The sequence below is a fragment of the Erinaceus europaeus genome, chromosome X (assembly GCF_950295315.1).
Source record: "Erinaceus europaeus chromosome X, mEriEur2.1, whole genome shotgun sequence".
NCBI lineage: Eukaryota > Metazoa > Chordata > Mammalia > Eulipotyphla > Erinaceidae > Erinaceus > Erinaceus europaeus.
In genome coordinates, this window is record NC_080185.1 from 62,138,574 (window position 1) to 62,165,014 (window position 26,441).

The 26,441-nt window shown below is 45.8% G+C and overlaps 1 protein-coding gene across 2 annotated transcripts; it reads left to right on the forward strand.

Annotated features, from left to right (window-relative positions):
• Positions 1–288: 288 nt before the first annotated feature.
• LOC132535827 (nuclear RNA export factor 2-like) lies at positions 289–26,434 on the forward strand. 2 transcript variants are annotated; one of them, XM_060183186.1, is made up of 22 exons: positions 289–429; positions 2,104–2,155; positions 17,062–17,245; positions 17,746–17,896; positions 18,421–18,504; positions 18,671–18,775; positions 18,912–18,992; positions 19,185–19,254; positions 19,420–19,508; positions 19,633–19,740; positions 19,906–20,015; positions 20,878–20,914; positions 21,392–21,460; positions 21,549–21,604; positions 21,752–21,859; positions 21,984–22,042; positions 22,154–22,269; positions 22,364–22,406; positions 22,963–23,035; positions 23,617–23,799; positions 26,121–26,181; positions 26,321–26,434. In XM_060183186.1, exons 2-22 carry the CDS (start codon positions 2,131–2,133, stop codon positions 26,354–26,356), a joined length of 1,848 nt encoding a protein of 615 aa, XP_060039169.1. In that variant the 5' UTR covers positions 289–429; positions 2,104–2,130; the 3' UTR covers positions 26,357–26,434. The 2 variants fall into 2 exon arrangements, with proteins under 2 accessions (XP_060039169.1, XP_060039170.1); XM_060183187.1 differs by lacking the exons at positions 289–429; positions 2,104–2,155 and adding an exon at positions 14,754–14,818.
• Positions 26,435–26,441: the final 7 nt, after the last annotated feature.

Below are 26,441 nucleotides of genomic sequence, written 5' to 3' on the forward strand. Positions count from 1 at the left end.
TAGACTCTGTGGGCAGGTGGCAGGGTCTGCAGGTAAGAGACTCGGCCTTCTTGGTCACGTGAAGATGCAGGGTTCATAAACCCTGCTAGTCAGGTGGTTGTTGAGGTCACATGACCTCCCAACGCATCACGAGGAATCGGCCGTTGGAGTGTGTGCGGGGTCTCCTGAACTGCGTGGCTCACCGTGGCTTCTGAGGAGCAGACCTATAAGCCCAGTGGGCTTTCATAAGTGTGTTCTATCGCCTGGACCGGCTGGATTTTCACGAGACTGACTAAAATGCCTGCCTTCCCCCCACCTATTCCGTCCTGCCACAGTGGACCATACGTGGGTGGGGATCGACCAGCGGACGCTGGGCTCGTGGGAAGGAACTGGCACAGGCAGCTGAGCAGGCCCAGGCCAAGTCCTGCCACCAGAGGGGGCTGTGTACAGGTAGGTGTGGAGACTTGTGTATGACACCTACCCGTGTGTTCTGAAAGATGGAGGGCACCTTCAGCCTTTCCTCTGTAGAGTCACCATACCCAAGCTCACCATCTGGCCATGTTCTGTATCTGCCTACTTGCCAGTTTGTCTAGTTGACTTCGAATCTGATCCTAATCTCTGTCTCTCATGGACTCCTTAAAGATTCTCTTGATTTCCTTGAGGTAGTTTCTCAGCAAACACTGTAGACTTCCCAGAGAAGAAAAGAAGCCAAGCAGAATAGAGGGAGGTGGAAGTGGTGGCGAACGCCGAGAGGCTGGAAAGAAGGGAGGAGAGAGGGTAGAGAGACTTTATTTTTTTTAAAGAACTTGATATCTGAGTAAGAGTCAGTTTTTCTTTGGTGTGAAGATTATTTAACTTTAACTGGAAAGCCACCCCTGCTGCAAAGTACATCTGGAGGTGAGTCAACAAGAGTATTTTGTGCCTGGGATCTCTTAATGGCTTGAAGTGGTTCAAGAGGCATGATTCATTTCTGGCTTTCTTTCGATTTCAACTTTGGTATCAATGAATCAAGGTAATTGCGGGATTATTGTCACGAGGGTGTATATACCCTCATTTCCCCAAGAGAGGAGTCAGTTTTTCTCACCTTTCCTGATTTCCTTCTTTCATTTTCTCCTCCCTCTTTCTTTCTTTCTTTCTTTCTTTCTTTCTTTCTTTCTTTCTTTCTTCCTTTCTTATCTTTTTCTATTCTGTTTTTGTATTTTTTAAATTTTTATTTTATTTATTCTGTTTATATTTTTCTCCATCAACTTTATCACTGGAACTAAAGATAACTCAGTCAGTCCTGGCCATCAGCTTTTTTTCCTTTTTTTTTTCTTCCTTTCTTGCTTTTCCTTTTGATAGAGGGTATCTTTTGGCAGAGATAGAAAGGGAGAAAGAGGGAGTTGGGCGGTAGCGCAGTGGTTAAGAGCTTGCGGCGCAAAGCACAAGGACCGACATAAAGATCCCGATTTGAGCCCCTGGCTACCCCACCTGCGGGGGGGGGGGTGTCGCTTCACAATCGGTGAAGCAGGTCTGCAAATGTCTATCTTTCTCTCCTTCTCTATCTTCCCCTGCTCTCTCCATTTCTCTCTGTCCTATTTAACAGTGACGACATCAACCAGAACAACAATAATAACTACAACAACAATAAACAACAAGGGCAACAAAAGGGAAAATAAGTAAATAAATAAATAAATCTAAAAAATTAAAAAAGAAAGAAAGGGAGAAAGAGACAAGGAGGAGGAGACAGAGCTTCTGTGCTGCCCCAGCACCCAGTGGAGACTTAGGGCTTGAACATTGGCTCCTTGAGCAAGTTAACTTATGTGCTCTCCTGGGTGATCCACTACCTGAACCCACCCCCTCCCTGACTTTCAAATGATTACTTTTATCCCCTATTTGAAAGCTTCCTCATTTCTGTCACGTGGAACATGCTGGCGAATTGATTTTATAAGATACTAGGTGAAATCACAAGTGGTACTCTCATTTGGTCTCTCCAGAAAGTGGTATTGAAGTTGTACACAGAGCAAAATTACACCTGCATCTATGAAAGCTCTAAACAATTCCGGATACTCGGAACATTGAAAGTCATGTCACTTCATACTGCATAGAGCTTAAACCCTCAGCTGCTTCTTTCTTGCATTTCAGCATCTCCAAGTTTGCTCTACCAGGGGGATGGGCAGTACATACCGGACTGAAGGTAAATGACTTTCCATACTGTATGATTTAAGCTAATATGAAGTGGGATTTTAAAGACGGGGAGTTCCACAACTGAAATAAAATATGGCTGAGGGGAAATAGCATAATGGCAATACTAGAGATTTCCATTGCTCAGGCACCAGAGGTCCTAGGTAGAATCCCCTGCATCACCATAAGCCAGAGATGAGCAGTGATCTGTTTTTTTTTTTTAATTCAAAAATCGAAAATGGGAGAGTTTTTCTTCAGAGCAGTGATGTTGCTAGTGTTCTTCTGAAAATAGTTTGGGAACACTAAGCAGATTAGATCGCTCATGTTTAAAGTCTCATTCCTTAGCTTACTGAGAGCAATAATAGGTATGTTTCCAATAATTATGCTTTTCTCTCCTCATAGAAAACTTACTTAATGCACTTGAATTCATTTTCTTTTACCTGGTGGCCAGAGCCCCGCCTAGTTCAAACTCCATACTCATTCATTCTTCAAGAATGCACACAGCTTGTGAGCATATATCTGATACAATTCTAGCCAAATTTTGTGCAAAACTAAAGTCATTCGGAAGACTTAAAGAAGTTCATTGGGTCCATACTCCCAGAAGGATAAAGAATAGGAAAGCTATCAAGGGAGAGGAAAGGACAGGGAGTTCTGGTGGTACTCCTTTTATCCTAGGGTCTTGTTATTATTTCCATTTTATAAATAAAAAATATAAAAATATAAAAACGTTCATTTCTTTATTGTTGGATAGAGATAGAGAGGAGGGAGAGGGAAAGAGAGAAAGAGACAGAGAAATACCTGTAGCTTTACTTCATCACTCGTGAAGCTTACCACCTGCAGCAACCAGGGTTTTGAATCTAGTTCCTTATGCACTCTAGTATGTGTGTGTGTGTGTGTGTGTGTGTGTGTGTGTGTGTGTGTGTGTGTGTGTGTGTACTTAAGCAGGTGCGCCACCTTCTGGTCCCCAGAAAGATTAAAAAAAATTATTTATAAAAAGGAAACAGTGACAAAGACCATAGGATAAGAGGGGTACAACTCCACACAGTTCCCACCACCAGAACTCCATATCCCATCCCCTCCTCTGATACCTTTTCTGTTCTTTAGCCCTCTGGGAGTATGGACCCAGGGTCCTTGTGGGATGCAGAAGGTGGAAGGTCTGACTTCTTGTAATTGCTTCCCCGCTGAATGTGGATGTTGACAGATCTATCCATACTCCCGGCCTGTCTCTCTCTTTCCCTAATGGGGTGGGGCTCTGGGGAATCGGGGCTCCAGGACAAACTGGTGAGGTCGTCTGCCTAGGGAAGTTTGGTTGGCATCATGGTAGCATCTGGAACCTGGTGACTGAAAGAAGAGTTAACATATAAAGCCAGACAAATTGTTGACTAAGCATGGACCTAAAGGCTGGAATAGTGCAGATGAAGCTTTGGGGGGGGGGTCTCTGTTTTGTAGATAGCTTGTAGGCTTATGTTAGTTATATTCCAAAGGGTCCATGACTATACTAGTTTGTTTTTTTTTTTCTCTGAGTCTGACAGTGATATGCAGGTGAATCCAAGTGATTGTCTGGGGAGATGATGTCATGGTTTTTTTTTTTTTTTTAGAATTTATTTATTTATTCATTGAGAAAGATGGAAGAGAAAGAGAAATAAGCAGACATCACTGTGGTACATATTCTGCGATGGATTAAACTTGGGACCTCATGGTTGAGAATCCAGTGCTCTATCCACTGTGTCACCTCCGGTACATGGAAGAAATTTTTATAATGGTTAAGTGCACTGCTGCCCCCTGGAAATCATGTTACAGTCTACCTGTCAGGACCAACAGAGAAGAAGCTTCTCATGTTATCTTATACTAATTCTCAACCTTTCATTTAAACATTTAATTTGTTTTATTTTATTGAGAAACAGGAGAGGGAGGGAGAGAGGGAGAGAAGGAGAGGGAGAGGAAAGGGGGACATGCAATTTTATGAAAAGGAGCACTGATCAGTTCTGCTTTATGGTGGTGTGGGGCATTGAACTCAGGACTTTGGTGTCTCAGGTCTGACATTCTTTTGTATAACTATTATGCCATCCTCTCCACCGTAATTCTCAACATTTCTTAAAAAAAAAAAAAAAACCTGTTTTAGTGCTGCTATATAGTGATTATTCATGCTGTCTTGAGTCTCTGTTCTATATCAAGCATTCTGGTTAAAAACTTCTTATATATGTTGACTTCTTAATCCCTCAGAAAATTCCTGAGGATATATTATATTATTTTACTGGTGACTTCATAAGGATCCACCTCATGTCCAATATCAAAGTCATGTCACCTCTGCCCAGATATCCTCCATATTTTTCATAAAGTCTAAGAGACAATTAGACTTTCTCATTTTTCTTTTCTTTTTTTAAATTTATTTTTTATCTAAGAAAGGATAAATTAACAAAAACTGTAGGGTAGGAGGGGTACAACTCCCCCCAATTCCCACCACGCAATCTCCATATCCCATCCCCTCCCCTGATAGCTTTCCCCTTCTCTATCCCTCTGGGAGCATGGACCCAGGGTCGTTGTGGGTTGCAGAAGGTGGAAGGTCTGACTTCTGTAATTGCTTCCCCGCTGAACATGGGCGTTGACCGGTCAGCAGTCCATACTGCCAGTCTGCCTCTCTCTTTCCCTAGTAGGGTGGGTCTCTGGGGAAGCGGAGCTCCAGGACACATTGGTGGGGTATTCAGTCCACGGAAGCCTGGCCTGCATCCTGATGGCATCTGGAACCTGGTGGCTGAAAAGAGAGTTAACATACAAAGCCAAACAAATTGTTGAGCAATCATGGACCCAAAGGTTGGAATAGTGGAGAGGAAGTGTTGGGGGGGGGGTACTCACTGCAAACTCTAGTGTACTTCTGCTTTCAGGTATATATTTTGCACTATTTTATGGATACGTGTGAACTTATGCTGTCTCTCACAGAGCCTGGTCTATATCTAGGTTTTGGGACTGTGTTAGAAAGTGATCCACCTGGGATGGAATTAGAGAATACTATGAAAGGAAAGGTCTCACCCGAGTAATGGAGCCGAAGGGTTGTCATTCCACACCTGAAGTCTCTGGACACAGTCTGAGTTGAAGCATGTTGAGGTGGCAATCGTTGCGTTGATTAGGTTGCGATCTGCAGATGCAAGTGCAAAATTATTTGATACGGATTGGGAGAGGCATGCGGGAAAATGGGCCCTATCCTAAGGTTCCAGGACCGGGGGAAATAGAGGTTCTCTAGTGGAAATGTGAGGTTCCTGCTGTCTTAGGGTTCAAAAAGACAATGGATAGTTAATGTTATCATCACATTATTTGGTAATTGGGCTAACTTTGAAAAGTCCTTTTGTTAGGGTTTGCTGTATAGTACCCAGTATCTTATATAGCTGTGCCACTGGTTGCTTCCGATCTACTTGGTCTAGGCTTTTGAGAGAGTCCGCATATCAAATACACAGCCTATATAAGAAGACTCAGTCTGTGAGTCTTCTCGACATACAATTAATTATGTCGAGACATACAATTAATTTCCCCCTCTCATATTGATTAACTAGTGATTTATATGACTACACTTTACTAGGAGTGTACATAAACACCATTCCCACCACCAAAAGACTGTGTCCCATCCCACTCACCCACCCCCACCCCCCACCGGCTCAGGAAGCCCCATGTCCACCCTCCCCCTCACCACAGGGTTTTTACTTTGGTGCCCTACTTTCAAGTTAGTCAGATCCTGCTTCTAGTTTCCCTTTCAGATCTTCTTTCTCAACTTCTGTTGATGAGTGGGATCATCCCATACTCATCTTTATCTTTCTGACTTAGCTCACTTAACATAATACCTTCTAGCTCTGTCCGAGATGGGTCAGAGAAGGTGGGTTCATTGTTCTTGATAGCTGTATAGTATTCCATTGTGTATATATATCACAGCTTTCTCAGTCACTCATCTGTTGTTGGGCACCTGGGTTGCTGCCAGGTTTTAGCTATTATGAATTGTGTTGCTATGAACATAGGAGTACACACCTCTTTTTGGTTGGGTGTTATGGAGTCCTTGGGGTATAACCCCAGGAGAGGACTTACTGGATCGTAGGGAACGTCCATGTCTAGCCTTGTGACAGTTCTCCAGACTGCTCTCCACAGAGGCTGGGCCAATTTACATTGCCACCAGCAACGCAAAAGGGTTCCTCTGTCCCCACAGCTTCTCCAGCATTTGTTGATGCTGTCCTTTTTGATGTATGTCATTCTTACAGGAGTGAGGTGGTATCTCAATGTTGTCTTAATTTGCATTTCTCTGACAATCGGTGACCTGGAGCAGTTTTTCATGTGTGTTAGCCTTTTGGATCTCCTCTGAGGTGAATGTTTTGTTCATATCCTCTGCCCATTTTTTGGATGGGGTCATCTGCTTTTTTGGTGCTATGTTTGCTGAGCTCTTTATGTATTTTGGTGATTAGTCTCTTGTCTGATGTATGGCATGTGAAGATCTTCTCCCATTCTGTGAGGGGTCTCTTTGTTTGTTTCGTAGTTTCTTTGGATGTTCAGAAGTTTTTCAATTTGATCTAGTCCCATTGGTTTGTTTCTGCTTTAGTCTTTCTTGAAACTGGGTTTATTTCATCAAAGATGTCCTTGCGGTGTAGGTGGGAAAGCGTTTTACCAATGTTTCCCTCTAAGTATTTGATTGTTTCTGGTCTAACATCACGTCCTTGATCCATTTGGAGTTGCTTTTTGTTTCTGGCGAGATCAAGCGGTTCAAGTTCATTCTTCTGCATGTTACAACCCAGTTTTCCCAGCACCATTTATTGAAGAGAGCCTCCTTCTTCCATTTAATGCTTTGGGCCCCCTTATCAAAGATTAGATGTCCATAGGTGTGGGGCATTTTTCTTTTCTTTACTTTTTTTTTTTTTGTAAGTTCATATGTTTTAGTTCTCTGTGTTACACAAATGAGAAAATATGTCTGTTTCTGGAGTTGTTACTTGGTGGACAGGTGAGATGAGGATAGCTGTGTTAAGAGACAGTCCTTAAGTCTGAGTGACCTATTGCTCATTCCAGCCACATGTCCGTGGCAAGTGCACATCCGGCATAGGTGGTTGGAGCTCCATGTCTAAGAAATTCTTACCAGAATGGACCCAAACACATAGCAGATTACCAACGGGCACCCTGGAGAGTCTCAAACCAACCACTCAGTGTGCACTTCCAGAAATTACATGCCTTAGGACTCAGTACCAAAAGAGTCACATGCATTGTGTCACTGAAATAGAGGAAATTATTTTATTTATTCATAGTTTGTTACAAGATAGTAAGATTGCAATGTGTAGTTCCACACCATGCCCACCAACAAAATTAAGTATTTCCACCCTCCCACCTCCTAAAAATAACCTCCATAGTTCTGTATAAGTACCACACGCTAACTGATTGCGTCGCTGAAACACCTTCCATAGTTCTAAGTCTTACGAACGGTTTGCATCTGTTTTGTTTGGATATTTTTGTTTGCTTGTTTTTGGCAAGTTTATGTAAATCAAATCTCTACGATTCCACTTATCAGTGAGGGCATCTAGTAGTTGTTTTTCTACTCTTATTTATTCTGCTAAGCATAATCACCTCCAGTTCCATCTGTTTTTTCCTAAAGGACACAATGTCATCTTTTTTGAATGCAGACTAGTATTCTATCAAATATATATATATATATATATATATATATGTAATATATAACATCTTTATCCAGTCACAACATCTTTATCCAGTCATCTGATGATGGGCAACAAGGCTGCTTCTGTTCTTTGGCTATTGTGAATAATGCAGCTATGAACACAGGGGTGCATATGTCCTTTCTAATTAGTGTGTAAGTGTCTACTGGGTAAATGTCCAAGAGCTGTGTTGCTGGATCAGAGGGTACTTCCATTCTTATTTGTTTAAGGACTCTCCATATGGAGTCTTCCAAAGGGGCTGTTGTAGCAGTTTGCATTCCCACCAGCAGTGAAGCAGAGTTCCCTTTTCTCCACAACTTCTCCAATACCTGTCCTTTCTTGGTTTGCTGATGTAACCCATTCTCTTAGGTAGGAGACGTTAGCTCAGTATAGATTTAGTTTGCATTTCCCTAATCATCAGTAAAGTTGAGCATTTCTTCACGTGTCTGTGGGCCACGTGTATCTCTTCTTTAGAAAAGAAGTTTAGTTCTTTGGCCCAATTTTAAATTATTTATTTATTTATTATTTTTTTAAAAATACTAGTAATTTAATAATGATTTGCAAGATTTTAAGATAACAGGGGTATAGTTCCTCACAGCTCTCAACATCAGAGTTCTGTGTCTCGTCCCTTCTGTTGGAGGCTTCCCTATTCTTTAAAACTCTCTGGAAGTACGGGCCAAAATTTACTCATTTATGTATTTACTGACACTGACAAAAACCTTAGGATAAGAGGGGTACAACTCTACTCAATACCCACCACCGGAACTCTGTATCCCATCCCCTCCCCTGATAGCTATCCTATTCTTTAACCCTCTGGGAGTATGGACCCAGGGTTGTTTGCTTTTGATGAGTAGAAGCTATTTAGTTTCATAGGATCCTGTTTACTTACTCTTGTTTTTTACTTCACATGCCCAGGGGCCTTGAGTCTCCAAATACATCTTGGATGTGAAACTCCTGCAAAGTTTCACCTACCTTTTCTACTATAAATTTTAGACACCCTGGACTAATATCTAGATCTTTAACCCATCTTTATTTGACTTTGGTGTATGGTATTAGGTGGTGGTCTAGTTTTACTTTTATTTATGTGGCTGTCCAGTTGTCCCAGCACTATCTTTTGAAGAGACCTTCTTTATGCGTTGAATGGTTTTGGCCCCTTTGCCTTATATTTGGTGGTTGTATATGTGTGTGCTCATTTCTGGATTTTGATTCTTCACCATTGTTCCAAGGGTCCATTTTTATTCCAGTTACATGCTGTTTTGATTACTATTGCTCATAGTATCAACTGAAGATGGGGAGTGCGATACCTCCATATGCCCCTTTTACTTAGAAGTGCTCTGGCAATTGTGGCCCTTTATAGTTCCACATAATTTTTTGAAGTGTTGTTCAGTTTGTTTTAAAAAATGCCATTGGCATTTATTTTTTATGATTTTATCAGTGATTATAAAATGATTGACAAGATTGTGGGATAAGAGGTGTGCAATTCCATATATAATTTCCACCATCAGAGTCCCATATACCCTCCCTTCCATTGGAAGCTTCCCTATTTTTTTTCAATTTTTTTATTATCTTTATTTATTTATTGGATGGAGACAGCCAGAAATTGAGAGGGAAGGAGGAGACAGAGAGGAAGGGAGACAGAGAGACACCTGCAGCACTGCTTCACCACTCATCAAGCTGCAGGTGGGGACCAAGGGTTCGAACTTGGGTCCTTGCACACTGTACCATGAGTACGCAACCAGGTGCACCACCACCCAGCCTGCCCCTCCACACACATTCTTTTTTGTCTTTATTTATTTCTTGGATAGAGACCGTCAGAAATCGAGAGGCCAAGCAGTGGGCCAGCATGAGGGGAGTATCTTGGAAGAGTCCCAAAGTGGGAGAGGGCTTCCCTTGTCTGAGCTGTGTTCATGTCAACTTATTGGCCCTTAGAGCATTTTTGGTAAGCCACGTGTCACAATTTAATGAAAATCTCTTATTTGGGATAGGCAAAATAGCTCTGTTTTCCCATGTACATAACCCAGGCTTGAGCCTAATCCCCACTGCACTGAAGGAGGTTTTGGTGTTGTGGTCTCGTTCAGTCCTTTTTATTTTGAATTTTCTTAGTAAACTAACATTGATTAACAAAACTATCAGATAACAGGGTTATAATGCTGCACCATTCCCACCACCAGAATTCTGTATCTCCATTCCTTCCACTGCAAACCGAAGTGGTTCTTCCAAAATTACAGGAAGGGTTGACATTATTTCTATAACTGACTATTTTTATACATATTTGCCCCTTTTTCCCATGGCCCTCCCTTCTCTTCCTTTCTAAGTCATGCTCACACCTATCACTACATCTGAAGGTCATTCCTTTTCTCCTCTTCTCTCTTTGGGTCCAGATAGAATTGGGCTTCAGAGCCCTCTGTTCATCTTTCCCCAGCATTCTCCCCCGTTGGGAGTATAGACCAGAATTCTCTGTGGGATGCAGGAGGTGGGAGTTCTGGCTTCTCAAGTTGCCTCTCCCCTGGACATGGGCATTAGCATATCGATACAGATCTTTCCCTAATGGGTAGGTCTCTGGGAAAGTGACATTCCAGGACACATTGGTGAGGTTGTGTTCCCAGGAAAGTTAGCATAGAATCATAACAGCATCTGCAGATGGGTGGTTGAAAGGCTGTAGGTAACATATAAATCAGGACAAAATTACTAATAAAGAGGAACGAAAAGGCAGGGATAGAGCAGATGAGAATAGGGATCTTAGTATGAAAAGAAGCTAGGAAGTCTAGTTATATCCCTAGATGTCCATGACTGTAGTAGTTTTTGCTAGATCTTACAAGCTAGCATGGAGGTGGAGAGATAATTTGTCTGGGAAGATGGTGTCAGACTTGAGAATAGGGCTAAGAAGTTGGATTAGGGCAGAGAGTAGCTCCCAATCTTGAAGAAAATCTGTAAGTAAAATTAAACTATTTGTCCCATCAATTGGCCCAGGACCCTTATGTATTTTCATTTACAACAGGAGAGCCTCTGTAATCTCTGAGCTAGCGGTTATTGGTCCCAGCTGGGGAAATTCCAGTCTGCACTCATTTCGAGACCAGTTTTCCTTGAGTGGCAGAGTAGGGTGATCCAGCCTCCCTCAGAGAGTGGCACAGGCCATTCCATTGCTATTTTATTGTGAGGAAAATTTCCTAGAGTGTCCCACAAGAAGGCTTTTGACAACATTCCAGGTGGAAGTGAAGAGTGACGGTGGAGAGAAGGAACTACTAGAGGTCTGGGCCCATCAGAGCTATGTGAAAATCCAAGGATTCCCTGCCTAGGGTCCTAGATGATGAGGTGGTCTGGTATTGATCCAAAAAGGCCGTCATGAAGTGAGCCAGTCTCTTTGCACTTATATAGCTTTTCTTTTTCTTTTTCTTTTTTTTTCTTCTTTATTTATTGGGGAATTAATGTTTTACATTCCACAGTAAACACAATAGTTTGTACATTCATAACATTTCCCAGTTTTCCATATAACAATACAAGCCCCACTAGGTCCTCTGTCATCTTTCTTGGATCTGTGTTCTCCCCACCCACCCACCCCAGAGTCTTTTACTTTGGTGCAATACGCCAATTCCAGTTCAGGTTCTACTTGTGTTTTCTTTTCTGATCTTGTTTTGTCTGCCTGAGAGTGAGATCACCCCTTATTAATCCTTCTGTTTCTGACTTATTTCACTGAACATGAATTTTTCAAGGTCCATCCAAGATCGCTTGAAAATGGTGAAGTCACCATTTTTTATAGCTGAGTAGTATTCCATTGTGTATATAGACCACAACTTGCTCAGCCACTCATCTGTTGTTGGACACCTGGGTGGCTTCCAGATTTTGGCTGTTACAAATTGTGCTGCCAAGAACATATGTGTACACAGATCTTTTGGGATGGGTGTGTTGGGGTCCTTAGGATATATCCCTAGAAGAGGAATTGCAGGATCAGAGGGTAGGTCCGTTTTGAGCCTTCTGAGAGTTCTCCAGACTGTTCTCCACAGAGGTTGGACCTATTTACATTCCCACCAGCAGTGCAGGAGGGTTCGTTTAACCCCACAACTTCTCCAGCACTTGCTGCTGTTACCTTTTCTGATGTATAACATTCTCACAGGAGTGAAGTGGTATCTCATTGTTTTCTTTATTTGCATTTCTCTGACAGTCAGAGACTTGGAGCATTTTTTCATGTGTTTCTCGGCCTTTTGGATCTCTTCTGTGGTGAATATTCTGTCCATGTCCTTCCCCCATTTTTGGATGGGGTTATTTTTTTTTCTTGTTGTTGAGATTTGCAAGTTCTTTATATATTCTGATTATTAGCCTCTTGTCTGATGTAAGGCATGTAAAGATCTTCTCCCATTTTGTGAGGGGTCTCTTGGTTTGGGTAGTAGTTCCTTTAGCTGTGCAGAAGCTTTTTTATAGTGGGGTCTCCTGCCAAGGGAAGCCAGGTTGGCATCATGGTAGCATCTGGAACCAGTCTGAAACTTCTTGATAGAGAAATCCTAGCTAAAGTAAGTAATTCCTCTGAAGCTAACATTGATGATCTGGAAAGAGGCCATTTTCCTGGGGATTCTGTGAGGAGGTCAAAGAAGTCTAGTGAATTTTAGCCTATGCATTTATCTGTTCCCTCCTGGTTTCTTTCTTAATCATTTTGTTAGGTGCTTAATGGTTTGTTTAAGTTCCACCTACAAGAGAGATCATCTGGTATTTATCCTTATCTTTCTGCTGATCTCACTTAACATGATTCCTCCAAGTTGCATCTAAGGTGAGGTAGAAAGGAGAACACTAACAGTTAAAAATAGCTTATTGGGGTGGGGGGGATGGGGTGGTTAGTGGTTTACAGCAAATACAGTTGTTAGTACATGTGTAATGCTTCTCAGTTTTCTGCAAAATACACTCACCCCCAGTGTAGGTCATCCACCAGCCGAATCATGTACCCGGACCAAAAAATTCCCCTCCACCCCAAAGCCAAGATAAGATGAAGAAGTCAAGTCCTCATTCTTTTCTTTTTTGTTTTTATTTATAAAAGTGAAATACTCAGAAGACTACAGGACAAGAGGGGTACATTTCCATGAAGTCCTTATTCTCAATGGCTGAGTGGTATTCCATTGTGTATATATGCCACAACTTTCTCAGCCACTCAACTGTTGTTGGACATCTGGGTTGCTTGCAGGTTTTGGCTATTGCAAATTGTGCTGCTATGAACATAGGGATACAGGGATCTTTTTGGATGGGTGTTTTTGGTTCTCAGGATAGGAGTTGCTGGGTCATAGGGTATTTCAGAAGTTTTTTTTTTTTTTTTTATTCTATTGATTTAATAATGCGGGACAAGTCCATTGGATAGGAGGGGTACAATCCCACACAGTTCCTACCACCAGAGTCAAGCATTCCATTCCCTCCACTGGAAGTTTTCTTATACTTTATCCCTCTGGGAACATGGACCCAGGATCATTATGGGGTGTAGAAGGTGGAAGGTCTGGCTTCTTTAATTGCTTCTCTGCTGAACATAGGCATTGGTATGTCGATCCCTACTCCAAGCCTGTTTCTCTCTTTCCTTAGTGGGGCAGGACTCTGGAGAGGTGAGGTTCCAGGACAGATTGGTGAGGTCGTCTTCCCAGGAAAGTCAGGTTGGCGTCATAGTAGCATCTGCAGCTTGGTAGCTGAAAAGCATTAAGATAGAAAGCAGAACAAATTGCTTAATAATCAGAAAGCTAAGGGCAAGAATATAGCAGATAAGATTTGGGGTCTCCAATTTTGAACAAACTAGGAAGTCTCTTTTATGTATTTTCTAAGGGGCATTTTTGCCTGAGCCTGGCAGCTAACATGCAGGTGGGTGAAAAGTATTGTCTGGGGAGATGGTGTCAGAGTTGGAATTAGGACTAGAAAGCTGATCAGGGTGGAGAGTAGCTCCCAAATATGGGAAGAGTATATAAATGCCATTTACTGTCAACCCCATCTATCAGATCTGGGGCCCATATTCAGCACAGGAGCCTGTGAAACCTCTGCATCCCTATAGGTCTGAGCCTGAATTCCATGGTCATAGCTAGGAACATTCTGGGACGCCCTCACTGCAGGACCCATCTTCTTTGAGGGGCAGAGTTTTTTGACTCAGCCTCTCTTGGGAGAGTGGGGCAAATCCCTACCATTGTTGTTCCTCTTTGAGGGCATGGTCCTGTTGAGGACCATAGGCATCATGGGTATGCTGTTCCTGATAGAGATGACCAGTCATTGTGGAGAGATGAATCATTAGAGGTCTTGGCCCATCATATCTATGTGGGAATTCCAGGACTCCCTGAGTAGGGCTCTGGAAGATGGGGTGGCCTGGTAGTGACCAAGAGAGCGATCATTAATGTATGCCGGACTCTTGCCCTTATCCAGATTTTGTAGTCCTTCCTTTATCTGGGAAGGTTAGCCTTAGAGTGACTGAGGGGAGTGAAATAGGAAGTAGGTGACAAGGGTATCTAGGTCTAAGTAGAAAGCAAGTAGTATTCTACTGTGTATATGTGCCACACTTTCTGTCAGACAAGAACCTTAGTTGGTGTAATAGTGGTATCAGTGTCCAGACAGTTATCATGGGAGGATTAGAGAAGATACCCATGTGACAACAACTGTCCTGTAGCTTGTTATTTCCTTAAAACCAATTTCAAAAAAAAAAAAAAAAGAAGCAATAAACCTACTGAGTCTGCCCAGTGCTGAGCACCTGTGGATTGCTGCTGGGAGAGTATCAGCTTCCTTTCACTGGGGCTTCCCTAGATGGTAGAATGGCTGTTAACACCTGCCTAGTGGGGAGCAGGGAGGCAGGCAGAATTCCAGAACCTCATGACCACAGATGATGTCATAAGGGTCGCTGGTGACTGTTGCCCTGTGGGACGCTCAGGCATCCCTTGGTGAAAGCCAAGTGGGGAAGTAGGCAGTTGGGCCAGAGGCACTGGATGCCTCAGGCACTGCTGTTATCTCCCTGATTCTGAGAGTACAAGAGTGACACTGGGACTGTGTTGAGATGCAACTGTCCAGTAAGTCAGTATCTGGAGGTGGGTGGGGTGGGGTGGGGTGGAAGGGCAGGCCTGTGAGGGTGAAGAGTGCCGTCTCTGACCCTCAGTCACATGCCCACCATGCTGTGGACACAAAACCATGACTTTGTCGCATGACTGCTGGTGTCTGAATCACCTGGGTGACCTGTCAGGGCAGAGCTGTCCCTGTTGACTGGCTCAGTGGGGCTTGCCCTTGGTGACAGTAGTAATAACTGTTCTCAGAAGTGACACTGTTTCTTCCTGTGCACTATACATTGATGCTGTGCGGTTCCTCCTGGTATCCTTGAGGTTGTGTAGTAACATCATGTTCCTGTGACTTTTTGACATTGGGATAGACCCAGAGCACTGTGAGCAGTGGAGTGAGATAATGTCCCATCATCACATGATGATGTCAGTTGATCATAAAGTTAGTGAAAGAAACACGAATCCGCAAACACTGGGAGTAGGCCGGTGAACACAGCATACAGCATCCACACATGCCCTTCAGACCCTCGCAGTGAAAGAGCTGAGTCTAGACAGTTCTTAAGGGCTTTCAGGCTGGGCCCAACCAAAGCTCTTTGCGGGATGTTTCAAACAGGATATGGTGAGAGCAAGGCTGGAGGGAAGGGTCCAGTTTAGGAGGTTGTCTCATCAGTCCCTGCCTGGCCTGGAAGCTCTTGCTTCCCTGTGGTGAGAGGGGCCTGGCCTCCTCAGGGAGCAGACATGGGTGTCCTGTCAGTGTGCAGCTGTCTCTGTTGGCTCGCTCCGTTTCACTTGCCATTGGCGAGGCCATCTGTGAAGTGATAGACAAAGAAAATACACTTTGCTGGTTGTGGAGGCATCAGTTTCTGGGCTGACTGGTTTTGAGAAGTTTGTGTGAGGTTGCAGCCCATGTGCTGGTGTTGTCACTAGACCTGAGAGAAGTCAAGGTTTGTGTGTCTTTCTGATGCGAGGCTGGTGTCCAGCCTAACCCAACAACAAGATTCAATGTGGATTCTTCTTCCTCCTCGTTCTCCCTCCCTCTTCTCTCCCAAGCTTCATCCCCTGGTCATCTCCTCTGTCAGATCCATTGGCTGTCCCTATAAGGACTGGCAGAGGATTTTGGTGAGTGGGTGTGGTCCACCCCTCAGGGCAGGAGGGCTCATTGCCCTACTACAGCTAAGATGTCCTCAGTCTTTTTTTTTTTTTTTTTTTCAATTTTAAAGCCATTTTGCATGCAGCTTTTTTTTTTTAATTTACTGAATGGAAATATCGGCAAGACTATAGGATAAGAGGGGTACATTTCCAGACAGTGCCCACCCCCCAGAGCAACACATTCAGTTCCCTTCCTTGATAGCTTCCTTATTCTTTATCAATCTGGGATTATGGACTCAGGATCATTGTGGGGTGCAAAAGGTGGAAGGTCTGGCTTCACAGTTGCTTCTCCGCTGAAGATGGGCTTTGGCAGGTCAATGCATATTCCCAGCCCATCTCTCCCTTTCCCTAACGGGGCAAGGATCTGGGAAGGTGGGGCTCTAGGACACATGGTGGGATCCTCTGCCCAAGGAAGTTGGGTTGGCATCATGGTATCATCTGGAACCTGGTGGCTAAAAAAGAGTGATGGTATAAAGCAGAACACATTGTTGACTGATCAGGAACCTAAAGGCAAGAATATTGCAGATGAAGATTTGAGGTCTCCGTTTTGGAAAAAGCTGGTAGGTCTGTTTTAGGTATATTCCAGAGGGCCGATGACTTTACTAGGTTTTGCCTTCATCTGACACCTAATATGTTGGACCCAGGTTATTGTCTGGGGAGATGGTGTCATCATTGGAAAAAGGACTAGGAAGCTGGATCAGGAAAGAGGGTCGCTCCCAAGTATGTGGAAAGTATACAAAGATAGTTAACTGCAAACCCCACTGGTTTGATCTGGGGCCCATAGTCATCACAGGAGCCCTATGTAACCTCTGCATCCCTGTAGGTCTGAGCTCACCTGCTGTGGTCACGGCTAGGAACATTCCAGGCTGCACTAATTTCAGGACCCATCTTCCTCGGGTAGTAGGTAGAGTATGTTGGCCAACCTCCCTTCGGAGAACGGAACTTTTCCTACTATTACTGATCCACATGGAGGGAAAGGTCCTATAGGATTCCACAGAGGGGTCCATTATTTGTTCCTGATGGAGATGACCAGTGATAGTGACACCCTTGGTCTCAACCAAAAGTGTGGTGAGTAGTTAGTGGGCCACATCACGTTTTGAACTCCTTTCCAGGGTCTGATTACTGTGGTGTCTCACCACTAAGAAGACAAGCCGACGGGAGTCCTCTCCGAGGTAACTGTGGCCCGTGGAAGCGTCACTATGGGCGTGGCAGACATCGGTCTCAGTCTTTACACCTCTGGGATGAGGATGGAAATGTGGAGATGGTGGATGTCCAGGAAGACCACCAAGTTAGACAGTAAGTGACAGGGTAACCAGATGGTTCCCGGGTTTGTGGATATCTCTCACTCTCCACAGTCATCTTTTCCTTCTCCCACCGGAAAGCTGCAGAAAACTACCAGTGGAAGGGTGCTTGAGCAGTCCTGACCATGCTCTTGGATTCAAGAAAAGCAAAGGAGTATAGAAGATTCCCTTCCTTCCTTCCTTCCTTCCTCCCTCCCTCCCTCCCTCCCTAGCCCCCTTCCTTTCTCCCTCCCTCCCTCCCTTCCTTCTTTCCTTCCTTCCTTCCTTCCTTTCTCTTTTTCTTTTTAGACTTGTGTATTACCAGGAGAGACAGAGACAGACACACACAGAGAGACAGAGGGACAAGACAGACACAAGAGCATCATGGATGCTTGGGGTGGAACATGGGACCTGAAGTTTCAAGCTCAGTGACCCTCCTCACCTTGTCACCTCCAAGGTCCATGGCAGGCTTTCTGAATAGCAGTGACTCACCCTCCTCTCCACTCCCTCCCACAGCACTCCCTATAGCACCCAAGAGAGGAGGAGTGTGAAATGGCATGAAGAAAACAAGATCCATGTCACAGTGTGGAAGGACAGGAGACGCCTGAAGAGAGAAATGGAGGAAAACACCCAGAATGGAGCCCTGGGAGACTGGTTCAAGATCTCAGTGAGTCATTACAGTGCTCCATGACCTAGGTTCAAGCTCCTTCTTCCCACCTGCAGGGGAGGGAGCTTCAAGAGTTGTGAAACAGAGTTTCATATCTCTCTCTCTCTTCCACTCTCTCTTTTTCCCTCTCTAGCTCTCCTTTCCCTCTCAATTCTTTTCTATCCAAACTAAATAAGAAACATACAAAAAATAAAAAGTGCATATCAACACAGCAACAACAACAAATGATTTCACTCAGTGAGTCTTTGGGCAGGGTCCTCATTAGAAAGGACACCCTGGGATCTTATCTAAAAGAAGACCACAGAAATCGACCTTTACCAGCAAATATGAAACAAACCTTTGACAGGAAGGAGAGGGAATTTTTGGCTTCCACCTGTGCCACCAAATAGGAATCATGCCAATGGTCCTTTCTTTGGAGACCCTTTCCAACTCGGCAACCGATGGTTGGAAAAGAAAACTGTCCTCCAGCCACAGATCTATGGTTCTTCCTCCCCCCCCCCCATTCCCTTCTTTTCACCCCTTAGATTCCCTTTGGGAGGATGTTTGACAAGCAGTGGCTCCTGAGTTCACTCCAGAGGCGTACCAGCATCCCCTTCACTCCAGTGGATGTAAGAGAGGGTAGTGACTTCAGAAGAGGGGGTCCAGGGTGTGTGTGTGTGTGTGTGTGTGTGTGTGTGTGTGTGTGTGTGTGTGTGTGTGTGGTGAGGAGGGGATGGGGGATGCTCAGCAGGTATTCTCCACTCAAGCAGTGACTGGCACTTTCCCCACCTGCAGTTTCATTATGTGAAAAACCGGGCTCAGTTCTTTGTCCAGGGTGTTCACACTGCTTCTGCCTTGAAGACCGCCAGCCACAGACTTTACGATGAGAAGAAACAGAAGGTTTGTGTCTGGGCCATGACCTGTGCTTAGGCCTGGGACAGGAGGACAGGAGCACAGGGAGAAGCATACGCCCGAGGCTGGCCTTCCACTTTGGATTGATAGCTTCTGGGACATGCTGACTTCTCCTTTCTTACAGATATCTATTTATGCTGCTCCCTCTGAGGTGCCTTACTCTGTAAGGAATAAGCTGGAGGAAGAGGAAATGAAGCAGCTAGAGGTAAGGCAGGCTGAATGTACCTTGTGTGCCCCCCCAAAACTAGACCCTACTGCTCTCTCAGGGGAGCCCTGATTTTCTATCACCCACACTGTCTCAGAGCACTTCTCTCTCCTCTCCCTCTCTCCCTTTCTCTCCCTCACTCTCTACGCCCTCCTCACCCCCCTCTCCCACTACCCCCCCACGCATATGTAGCTGACCATGAAGAGGCGCTATGACATCAGCAAGCAAGCTCTTGATCTCCAGAGGCTGCACTTTGACCCAGGTACAGCTGACAGCATGGAGCCAGGGCAGGTGCTGGCAGAGGGTTCTGCCTGGAGCTGGAGGGAGGGTGACCTAGCAATGGTACTGCGGGGAGGGGCTGCCACTGGCTCTGGACCCCTCCCAGCCTTCTGACTACCCCCATTCCCACCCCCCCGTCTTCCTGAAGACTTCATGGGCCATGGCATTGATATAGTCCTGGGTCGAAGAAACTGCATGTCTGCTGTCCTGCAGATCATCGAAAAGGAATTTCCTAAGGTAAGGTCCTTTTCCTGGTGCTGATCTGTGGAGAGAGGTGCAGCAGGTGAGATGGGGGGGAGGGAGGCACCTCTCTCTCTCAGGCTCGGGTAGTAATCTTGACTCTAACTCTTCTTTCCTCAAGCTCTCGTCCTTGAACTTGTGTGACAACAGGCTACAAAGGCTAGATGGGCTTTCTGAGGTGACACAGAAGGCCCCCATGATCAAGATCCTGAACCTCTCCAATAATGAGGTGATGAGAAGGATCCAGGGCAAAGTGGGTTAAGAGTGCGGGGTGCCGCCTGAGTGAGTGATGACAGGAGGCGGGTGGAGGTGCCTGTGGGGGCCGGCTGTGCCAGGGTCCAGATGGCTCTCTGTCCCTGGGACTCCTTACCCTGTCTCTTCCCCATATTCCCAGCTGAGAACCACCTGGGAAGTGAGCAAGATGAAAGGGCTGAAACTTGAGGAGCTGTGGCTGGAAGGGAACCCCCTGTGTGATACATTCCGAGACCACTCTGCTTATGTAAGGTCAGTGAGACAAAGCCCTCTCGCCCTTCCTGGGGACCCTGGCCTGCAGGAAGTCGGAGCTATCCCAAAATGCATGTCTGCAGGTGGCAGCAGTCCAAGCCTATGAGAGGAACACAGGCCTGTCTCCCCCCCACCCCGACTCTCTGTGCCCCTACCCAAGGAGGACTTTGTTTCCTCTGACCTGCTCACCTGTGCCCAGATCCTCTGGTCCTCAGATCCCCAACTATTCATCCTACCTTCTATAGCCTGATCCCAGCCTCCCCTCCCCCCCCCACACCCATCCTTCTTGATTATGCTGTGGGAAGGAGGCTCCTCTTCCTAACTGGAACCAGCAGACAGCACCCTGGAACCAGTGGAGGGGGTGTGCTGGTCCTGGCAGAATGCTGGATGCCGGGTGGGGGAGATAGCATAATGGTTATGCAAACAGGCTCTCATGCCTGAGGCTCCAAAGTCCCAGGTTTAATCCCCCATACCACCATAAGCCAGAGCTGAGCAGTGCTCTGGTGTTCTTCTCTGTGTCTCTCTGTCTGTCTCAAAAATAAAATAAAATTAAAATTAAAATAAATAAAAGAATGCTGGATGCCAAGTGAGGGAACAGAGAGAGCCCTGGGCTGCCACCTCAGGTCTTGCTTCTCTGCGACCTCCTGTGGTAACCTGAAGGAAGGCAGGGAGTGGAGGGAAGCAGCACAGCCTGGGCTCCAAATGCTCCTTCTTGTGGCCATGGAGGGGAGAGAAGGGCAGTCCATGTGGGAGGAGGAGGAGGAGGAGGAGGGAGGGAGGAGAGATAGAAGAAATGATGTAAGGAGGGGGTTCACAGCCCCGGGCTGACACTTACATCTCTCCCTCTCTTGGGTCCTGACAGTGCCATCCGGGATTGTTTCCCCATGTTGCTGCGCCTAGTAAGTCAAGTGCCTTTGTCTGTCTGTCTCCTACTGCCCTACCCATTACCTGCACACTTGTCTGAGAGGCTTTTGGGCCTGTCTAGCTGGCATGTTTGCATCTCCCCTCATTTCCGGAGATGTGGACTTCTGGGAAAGGATGGGAATAAAAGCTCCAGGAAAGTATCTGTGGGAACACACAAAGTTGTGCACACGCACACGCACGCATGTGCACACACACATGCATGTGCACACGCACGCACACACACACACACACACACACACACACACACACAAGCACACAGAATTTGTGTACAACAGTAGAGGCTTCCAGGCACTCCTGGTGAAGATGCCCACAGTAGAGTCATGCCTATAGAATTTCCAGAGTCCTTTCACACCTGACGTCTTACCTCACCTTTTCCTGAGTCAGTCGCAGTTCCCCGATGACCCAGGGTCCCCTCCTGTGCCCTCACCGTTCTCTTCTCCCTTCCTCCCCAGGATGGCCAGGAATTCACTGCACCGATTACCGTTGAAGTCGAAAGCTCAGAGTTGATAAAGCCCTGCCAGGTGTGGGAGTAGGCTCAAACAACACTGGGGGTGCAGAGAGGGAGGAGACTTTACCAGTCACTTGGACTCAAATGTCTCTTGATTCCAGGAAAGCTACAAAGGGCCTGAGGTGCTGAAGGATCTAGTCCAGCAGTTTCTGCAGGAGTAAGTAGTGCTGGAACCACAAGGGAAGGTGGGGGCAAGGGCTAGGACAGACCGGGTGGCCCAAGCAAAGCTTTGCTGATGGGGTTTTCCTGGTGACATCTGGGACCTGTGTCATGCAGATAACCTGCCCCTGTTCTCCTCCTCCAGGTATTACTCCATCTATGACTATGGAGACAGGCAGGGTCTCCTCGCTGCTTACCATGACGAGTGCTGCTTCTCCTTGTCCATCCACTCCCACCATGAAGACCCAGCCTTGTGAGTATCACAGAAACGCAGTGCCTGGTTCTGGCCTGTGTGGATTCCACAGCAGTCATAGGGAAGCTCCTGGAAACCTCCACACTGCCCAGACCACCACCACCTCGTGCTCTTCCTCTCCTAGGGGCAGCTTGTGTGAGCTCTACAAAGAAAGCCGGAATATGAAGACACTCAAGGACCCTTGTAAGTGTGTGATGGGGAAGGCTGGGGGAGGAAAGGAGGCTTTGAAGGGGGCAGTCACAGGGCCCAGGTTATGGCAAGTGCTGACCTCTGCTTGCTTCTCCTCCCCCGCAGTCCTGCGTGTTCAGCTGCTGAAGCATACGAAGCAGGACGTTGTGCGCTCCCTCTGCCTGTTGCCCAAAACTCAGCATGACTTCAACTCCCTGGTGGTGGACATGTGGGTGCAGATGGTGAGCACCTGCTTCCTCCCTCAGGCAGGCCCAGAAAGCCTCAGGTGGTAGGAGGCTTAGGTGGTGACTGAGTTGCCTGGATCTTCCCTTTCAGAAAACCATGCTCTGCTTTTCTGTCTATGGGGTGTTCAAGGAAGGTGAGTGTGTGAAGCCCCCTTCTCCATGCCCCCCTCCCTCTCCCCTAGGCCGGAATCCTTCTCAGAACACTCCCTCCTCCCTTCACCCCTTCCTTCTCTTCCTGTTTCCTCCTTGTTCTTTCACCTCCACTCTTCTCCCAAACCATCCTGTTGATCTGTGTCCATGTCTGTCTGTCCGGCACAGCTCACACAGTAGAGACCCAAGCCTGTGGCACTCCAGGGCTCTCCTCCTCGGCCCTCACTCTTCTTAGACCGTGGGGACCATTCTTAACCTCTTTATGCCCTCATTCATAAACTGGGGCTAGCGATAGTCATCTCATGGGCACATGTGAGAAATACATCTATGAGTGTGTTGAGTGGTTGTCACAAGACCAGGTCCACAGTAGGGCCCCTGTCACTGGGAATAGATTGCTTCTGTGCTGCCCTCCCCATTCCAGACACCCTGAGCCCCAGGGAACAATTTTCCCCTTCAGCATGAGTGGCAAATGCACTGTGTGATTGTGTAGAGCACATATGAATCTAAGGGTGTTTTGTTCTTTGCTGCCTGCTGCTGAAGTGGATGGAATATCTCAGGGTTCTGTCCGTGCCTTCACCAGGATCTTCATCGCCACCCCTGGCAACAATTCTGGGTAAGCAGTTGTGGATGGGGTGGAGTGGGGACACTCATCCAACCAACCCTGGTGTTGAAGGGGGGCAGGCAGTGGTGCACCTGGTTGAGTACACATGTCATCAAGCCCGGCATCGGTGTAAGAGAATGTGCATGTGCAGATCTTGGGGATTCCTTGACACTGTGGAAAGCAAACAGGTAGATCCAAGAAGCAGTCCAGCCCACGGGTTAAGAACATGGCATCGGGACTCAGACCTCTGGCTCTCTTCCTGACTGACACTCTCCAGTTATGGGATCTTCATTCACTTCTGTGGCCTCTTGGTGACTGTATGCCTGGGACAGTGGGGATTAGACTGGCCACTCCTTTAGACCAATGTACAGGCTACATGCGAATGTACAATTGTCCTGGGTTCTGATTAAAGTCCCCATCTCAAATGTGGGCCCTGAGGCTGCAATAGAGCTTCCGTGTGAGGTATCTGGGAAGGAGGTGCAGGAGTGGGGTGGAGGGACTGTGTCTGCTGAGTGACAGAGGGAGTAGCAAGATCATTGGAACAGCGGTGGTGTCTGTCTGCCCTGCCTTCTGAGTGCCCATTTTTCCTCCAGACTATGCATCGTCAATGATGTGCTGCTTGTGAGAAACGCCACTGCGTCTGAGGCTCAACGTGCCTTCCCCACCCCAGTGCCAACACCCACCTCCAGTTCCCTGCCCATCCTCTCCCAGCTTCAGCAGGAAATGGTGCAGGCTTTCTCTACCCAGTCTGGGATGAAGCTTGACTGGTCTCTGAAGTGAGTGCTTGCTGAGTGTGCAAGGGAACAGTGTTGAGCTAGGTTGGGGCAGCAGAGCAGAGACACATACAGGCAAGTTGGAAAACTGACTATCTGGACATCTTGCTTACCAAATAGGAGGCTATTGAGAAGGGCATGTGTGAGGGTGTTTTGTTTGTTTGTTTTACACATGTATTTACAGGAGATTTTAGTAGCATTTTCCTCAAAACATATTACCTTTGATGTGGGAAATCTAAAAAGAATGAGGAACACAAAAATCCCTTCCACATCCAGCCAACTCATTGAGGGAATTCCAAGGTACAAGACTGACAGAGAAAAATCATTTGTCTTCCTATGGACTTTTCACAACAACCCCAAAATGAAACTAACACATGCACGGTGTTTTGAAACAAGTTAAACATTCAGGGGTAAGTGCAACAAAAGCAGCACTGACCTTATACTCCATAAACTGTCAGACATTGTCAAAAGTAAGGAAACAACACCCACTTGACTGGGGAGAGACTGTATGTTCAGGAGATGAACCACTTGGCATTGCTAAGAGGACGACACATGCTAGAGCAGTCTACACTCGGCATGCCCATCATAACAGCCTTCTTTACAACAGCTGTCAAGATTACCTTCAATTCCCTATGAAATGAAGTCAAGGTAGTCTTGCATGAGAACAAAAATACTGAGGAAGGGAGACAGCTCTCTTGGTAGAACGCACACTTTACCAAGTGTGAAGATCTGGATTCCAGCCCCCAGCCACCTTATGGGAGCACTGTGCCTAGAGAAGTCTTGTAAGAGTGAAGGAGTCTTGCTGTGGTGTCACTCCATCTCTCTCATCTCCACCCCTCACCCCTCTTTCTCTTTATCTTTGTGAAAAGGAAGAACTCTATTTGCCAAGAGTGGGTGGAATCATACAGGCATGAAGTCCCAGAACAGCCCTATAGTCAAATATATATTACGTTACAAATTGTATTTAATGTTTAATGTTACATGTTATATATACATACATGTGTACATCTATTCGATGATCTCACACTACTGTGCTATTACCAAACTTGTTACACAGCTCCCATAAACCAGAATGTGTGGTACTGACCTATGTATTACATATGAATCGGTGGAATAAAGTTGAGAGTCCACAGATAACACCTCACATTATATAGTCTACCAATTACCAAATAGAGTCCTGAAAAATCCAGTGGAGAAGAAGGGTCTTGCGGGCTGGGAGGTGGTGCACCCACTTAAGCACATATACTGCTATGCACAAGGACCTGGGTTTGAGCCCGAACTCCCCACCTGCAGTGGGGACGCCTCACAATTGGTGAAGCAGGTCTGCAGGTGTCTTGTCTTATCTTTCTCTCTTCCCATCTGTCTACTTTGCCCTTCTCAACTTCTCTCTGTCCTATCAAATAAAATGATGAAAAATAAAAAGAAAAAATTGCTTCCAGGAGCAGTGAATTTGTAGTGCTGGTACCAAGTCCTAGTGACTGGATGCAAACAAACAAACAAAAAAGCCTGTCTTTTCAACAAATGGTGTTGGGACAAGTGGATACCCTCATGCCAAAATAAAGGGGGGCATGGTGGGGGGGCTTTCACCCTGATGGGCCCCAATATATAAACACAGACTGAAATATGCATCTAAGAACTAAAAGTATGAGTCAAAACTATCCATGTTTTAAAAAATAAATAAAGCTGCTTAGGAGAAAACCTAGACATCTTCTGGGTTTAGACAAATTTATTAGAGAGAGTGAGAGAGAGAGAGAGAAGAGAGAGGCTGAGAGGGAGGGAAGGTGAGAGAGAGAAATATGATAGTAGATAGATAGATAGATAGATAGATAGATAGATAGATAGATAGAGTAAAAAGTGCTTATAGTAGTCAGGCAGTGGTGCACCCAGTAGAGTACACATGTTACCATGCACGGGAACTCAGGTTCAAGACTCTGATCTCTGCCTGCAGGATGGAAGTTTCACAAGTGTGAAGCAGTCTGTTTCTCCCTATCTCCCTCTTTCTTTTCAGTTGACTTGAAAAAATTCCATTTTCCACTTTTTGGACATCTTTCTCTACACACATTTATGACCCTTGTTCTTTTGAATTGCTTTCTTACTGTCTTGAATTCTAGTGGGGATGAAAACTAGTGGCAGAAACATCGATTTTCACTAGGTGTCTCTCTCTCTCTCTCTCTCTCTCTCTCTCTCTCTCTCATTCTACATAGTGCTTGTAGTGGTGCATGTGTCCCTGCAAAAGACTGTCAGAGATTTAATAATGGTGTTGCACGGCCAGTATTTCTGTAATGTGACTTTAATGGAGATCACCCGTTTTTCTCCCACTCTAGGTGTCTTCAGGACAATGACTGGAACTACACCAGAGCTGGGGAGATCTTCATTAAGTTCAAGGTGAAGTCTGAGGATGAAGGGGGTTAAAGATATGAGTGTCTCTGGACTTTCAGGAAGGCCCAGAAGGTGTAGGTTGGTGGGGGGCCATGGGATAACTCAGGGAGCTGGCTCTTATGACACCCTGTCTCCTTCCTTCTAGATGGAGGGCAAGATCCCAAAGGAGGCCTTCCAATAACTCCCCCAACTGGACCCCTTGAATAGCATCTTTGTCTCCATCCACATCATCTGTGTACATCTTTGCTGCAGCCCAAGGTTACACC